At 47.7% G+C, this 5,143-nt stretch overlaps 1 protein-coding gene across 1 annotated transcript in view; it reads left to right on the top strand.

Moving 5' to 3' along the window:
* The first annotated feature begins 4,311 nt into the window (after positions 1-4,311).
* The window catches only part of CABLES1 (Cdk5 and Abl enzyme substrate 1), a 75,138-nt gene continuing 74,306 nt past the window's right edge, over positions 4,312-5,143 (top strand). Inside the window, exon 1 of the mRNA XM_027675913.1 lies at positions 4,312-4,631. Within this exon, the coding sequence (XP_027531714.1) occupies positions 4,312-4,631 (320 nt within the window). The remainder of the gene's footprint in view (positions 4,632-5,143) is intronic.

Below are 5,143 nucleotides of genomic sequence, written 5' to 3'. Positions count from 1 at the left end.
CACCTCAGCTGATCTGCAGAGACACTGTTTCATCTTTACTGAGGGGCACGTGCTTCTGCATGTCCTGCCCCGCAGTCACACACACTACTTCAAGCACGATGTTAGGTGGTCACAGATCTCTCCCACTTTCCCACTGCTGTATAGGAACTTGGGTTTATGTTAACTTGGCAATGTTCACACCTGGCATTCTGAAACGATACGAGCAAAGTTAGGTTCTTCATAGAGAGGCAAGTGTGGATCTACACCTATCCAAGGAATGCTACTTTTCCGACAAGGTGACACTCTTCTTAGTGTCAAACTTTTACATTTCAAGACTCACGAAAAATCACCAATGGGAAGCACAAGTACTTAGCATTTCTGAGAATGAGTCTAAATTTACAACAGACTGAAGGTTTGGGCCTGGCACCAAAACAGGTCTTGCTATCCAGATGCAGTATTAGTCTTTTGTAAAGAATTTGTACTGTCTTTATCCAATTTCCATTCTTAACTACGGCTTTCAGTGAAATGTGTTCAAACTCCCCCAACTTTTTTCTGCCAGACACTCCTTCTAAGCAGGATTTTTAAATTCATATTCCAAATCTTTCTCCAATTTTACATCTGCTTTCCTCTTTTGAAGTGCAATTCTTTTCTGCAACAGAAAGAAAAAAAGTGTTTATACAGATTGCACATTTCTTGCTTCTCTGAAGTCTTGCACAGCAAAAGTAGAGTGCTCACAGGCTATGGCAACTCTGCATGACTGTGGGGATTTGATAGTGATATCCAAGACCACCAGTAATACTGATCTCTGTTCTCACCTACAGGAGTACAGAAGCATATCTCCATACTACATCTTTGCTGAGCTTTGCATAACAGTGTTACCTGACTGATCACGACAGTCAGAAAACAAGCTTGCCAAAATTACAAGAAACAATTGCATTTACTTTTTTTTCCCCTAGCTGCCTCAGTCCTGCAGCTCTAACAAGTACCAGTGACAATAAGAAACTTGTTTTTGTCACCAAAGCAGGCATACACTGTGCTGAGGCCACTCAAGAACTAGCCTGGTGACTCACGCTGGTGACTCAGGACCAGTTATTCCCGCAGAGTTAACTCTCAGTATAACACAAATCTCGCCTCTAACAGTTTTGAACAGTTTTCAATTCACTGGAAAAGATATTTTTAAGCTTGACTTGACAAGCCACTCAAGAGCCCAGCTTTAGCTCAAGGCCTGTGGCCTTTGGGGTTGGCTCTTCATGTCTTGCTGGCTGCATGCCTGCCTTGCAGCAGGACTGCCCTCACACTAGCTAAAGTAAACCCAAGACAACACAAGAATTCCACACTTGGGTTAACTTTCCTCTCTCTGAAGGCAGGTATGCAGAGGCATCACTTCTCCAATCCCATTCCTGAGACTGCTAAATTGCTGAGCTTTCATTTTTGTCCAAACTCCCTCCACCCTCTTCAATCTCTTTAAAGACAGCCTTTCCATCACCTGTGTTAACAGGTCCCCCCAAATTCCATGCTGCCTCTGAATACCCATAACTGATGAGCCTCTCTTGTAGCTCTTGGTGTACTGGGTGAAAAAGCCATCATGCTCTTTCACTCCCATTACCACTTGTCATCCAACCGCTTACATAATAAATAAAAACATTTGCTTGCACTTGAGTAGAACTGGTTGGTTGGAAGAGAACTTGGGGAGAGAAATGATTGGAAAAACAGTCACAGAAGCAAACTTCCAGAATGTGGCATTTTCGTTTTCCTTTCAACTTTGCTATTTCCTTTAGTCAACCACTGCTTCCCCATCAAACAAAAAAGTTTCAACCAGCAAAGTCAATTTGTTTAACATTTCCACATATCTTCCAGCAGATAGGACTACCACAGCACATTGTAATCACCTATAGTTTTGCTAAGCACAGATCAAGACAACATAAGTAACTGGAAAAAAAATTCACCCTATGTTGTGCACATTCATTTAAATTTGCTACTAAATGTATAAATAGGTCTCCAGAACCTAGTATTTCTAACATGCCAATTATCTTTGTACCGTAGTACCCCACTTATTATCAAAAACAGCTTCATTTTAGACTGAAAAAGTCATGCTTTTCTTCTTGTATGTGGCTTTCTCAAATGGGTTTATTCTCATGTGCAGTAGAAGGGATATTTTAGCTAACCTTCAATGTGATTTTTGGAAAAGACAGTTTGTGCACATGCACAGTACCCCCAGAGGCAGTTAGATCACGGGCATCAGTTTGGGCCCATGGAAGTATTTAGGCTGGTGAGCACAGACAAACACCTTGCAAAGTGCCAAAGTGACCCCACCTGAATAAGCCAGGCCAGGAAAGACCTACAATTTATTCCTACCACCCTAATTTTGATGTGACGAGGTTGATAGGCTCAACCGTTCACATAAGCGTTCCTGATCTCAGAGACTGTAAAAAATAGTTTTGTAAAAAATCAGGTGCCAAAAAGCATTTGGATGCACATGTGTTCAAGGGAGGGGACAACATTTCCCTCTGGGATAGCTCTAGAGGAGGTCTAGAACAGAGGTTGTGGCTCCATTTAAAATAATGCTTCCAACAGAGAGTGATTTATCCCATCACAAGAGTAATTTTGTGAAGGAAGTGCACACTTCTGCACTCACAAAAATTGTCCCAAGTTAAACCAACCTCTGGAACCCCACACGGCATTTTGGTGGTGGTTCTCTTTCCCAGACCTGTATTTTGTGAGAAGTTAAATCTATAAAACACACTCCAGCACTCAGTTGCCATACAAAGTTCTTGAGCTGCAGAGAAAAATACACACTGTTGCTGCTTCCCCTCAGAAATGCAAGAGGAAAAAATATCCCAGTGTATACCTTACGTGACTGTAACAAGGGAGGCCTGAGTTTCACGACGTATTTATTTACCCTCTGGAAGTAGTCCTTGGACCAGAGGTCAGCATTCAGTGAATGCACCAATTATCAGGCTACAGAGCTGTGACCTTTTTCAGTGGCCCAGGAGTTCTGCTCCAAAAAGTCATGAATTCTTTTAAAAGTGGTACTGTCTTAAAAGGAGCATGGAACTCATCCATGGGACGCCAAGTGCATCATTGCCCTGATATCTCACTGGTTGCCCCTGCAGGGTGAAGGCTTCTGGTCAGAAACAGGCATTGCCTGCCCCATCAAAGGATGGTGGCAGGCCTGAAATTCCTAAGCCTTCCTCTCCAAAACAGAAGTTTGAAGGAACCACTTTGCAACCACAGGAGTACAAAGCATCCTTCCAGCAGATGGGAAATGTCAGTTGGGCTTTTCTCTGGGAAGGAGAGTTTAGTACTCTGACCTTCCCACTTCCCATCCAAATGATTCATCCTTGAAATGCCACAGGGACAGGTACACCAGTGCCTTCTGTTAAGAAAGACAGCACCAGTGTAAACCTCAAGAGATCTGACTAGTGAGAATGTCCATCTCAAAATAGCAATTACCTCTCTAAGAAGGTGTGATCTGGAAAACATTTCTTTCCTCCATCATTTCCCCTTCCCTTCCTCACTGCTTCCTGCTCAGGATGCTGCCCATCCAGTGTCCTTACCACGCAAGTAGCACATCCCAGGAACTGGGCCTCTAAATTTGGGGGTTGTGGCACTAAGTGTCAGTAGAGACCGAAGTTTCAGAGATCAGTCCAAGTCATGGGGCTCAGTTCTAAAGTCTTTGAATGCTCAAAAGGTCACTTTTGAGAGGAACACAAATCTGGGTCCATAGCTTCCTCCAACAATAGGATTAGCTTCTCCTTTCTGATCAATTTTTTTTTAACATCAAACTAGCAAGGTTTTGATAAAATTGTAGGCGATATTGCCATATTTTGTGACAGTTTGGGATGGCTTGTAAATCATCTACCCACTGTAAATGGAATGTAATAAAAGTTACTGTAATGCTTTATGAAGAAAGCATGTGCTGTTATCTTGCAACAACCATATGTTCTGCTGTTTGTATGTATCTGTTATCCAACCCTTACATAAGCTGTCGATGAAATTATCATCACAGGACAAGCACACTCCTAGCACGGTTGAGCTGATCAAAATAAAGTAATGAAGAAATGAAGAAGCGTTTTGCTGAGGTGAGACTGGCCACTCACCTTCCCAAAGCCACAGCTGCAGAAGGAGACATCGTGCAGACCTGCAGTCAGCTGCACATCAGCCATCACTTAGGGGATGTCAGGGAAGACAAAAATGTGGGGCTTGGGCTATATAGGAGAAGGTAAAATAAATACCTGCACTTTCTCTGGTGTAGGGGAGAGGGAAGGGTTGGGGAAGGGGCTGAGGGAAAGGTGGGAAGGGGGTGCTTTATTGGCTTAGGGAACCCGTGAGATGTTACTTGCACACGCAGAGGCACTCGCACGCCTCAGACTGCAGCAGGGGCAGCCCAGGCTTGCTGCACGGTGGGACGCGCCGTCGGCAGCCAAGAGCATCCCCCGTCCCCGCCTCTCCTCCCTGCCGTCCGGGCACCTACCGCCAGCGCCTGCCCCGGGCACCAGCCCCCACCCGGGAAAACCAGCAGGCAGCGCCCAGGCGGCTTGTTACGGCACGGCTGCATCCCGGTGTCGCTCCCGGTGCCGCGGGTGGGCCGGGCTGAGCCGCAGCCCTGGGTCCAGTGCGGCCGGTGCGGGGCTCCGAGAGCCATGTGCCGTGTACTACGGGCACAGACTCCACCTTCCTCGGCTCCCGCCCGCCCCCACGCATCCAGGAAGGGAAAAAGAGGGGGAGGAGGAGGAGGAGGAGGAGGGAAGGGGGTGAAAGGGAATTAAAAAAAAAAAAAAAAAAGAGAGAGAGGTTGAAAGGAGGGAGCTCGCCGAGACCCACCCTTCTCCCTCCTCCTCCTCCTCCTCCGGGCTGCTGGCCGGGCTTTTGTTTTCCTCCAGCGCCCCGTTTCCCACACGTGATTGCCGTGTTATTGCACAGGGCGCTCGGCGGTGCGGCTGCTGCACCTATAAATACGGAGCGGGCGGGCGGCGGGGGCCCGGGGCAGCGCGGCGCGGCCGGGCGGAGCGCACCCCCCGCCACCCCCATGCACCCCGCCGGCACCGCGGCGCCCCTGCCCCGCCGCCCGCCCGCCTGACGGGCCGGCAGCGAGAGGCAGCGCCCGGCCAGTGCCGAGGGGAGGGGGAGCCGGCCGACAATGGCGGCGGCCGCCACCGCCGCC

This window comes from Neopelma chrysocephalum, unplaced genomic scaffold (assembly GCF_003984885.1).
Source record: "Neopelma chrysocephalum unplaced genomic scaffold, ASM398488v2 Primary Assembly neopelma1_22, whole genome shotgun sequence".
NCBI lineage: Eukaryota > Metazoa > Chordata > Aves > Passeriformes > Pipridae > Neopelma > Neopelma chrysocephalum.
Note: the sequence above shows the minus strand (reverse complement) of the source record. Positions and strands in the feature narration are given on the sequence as shown.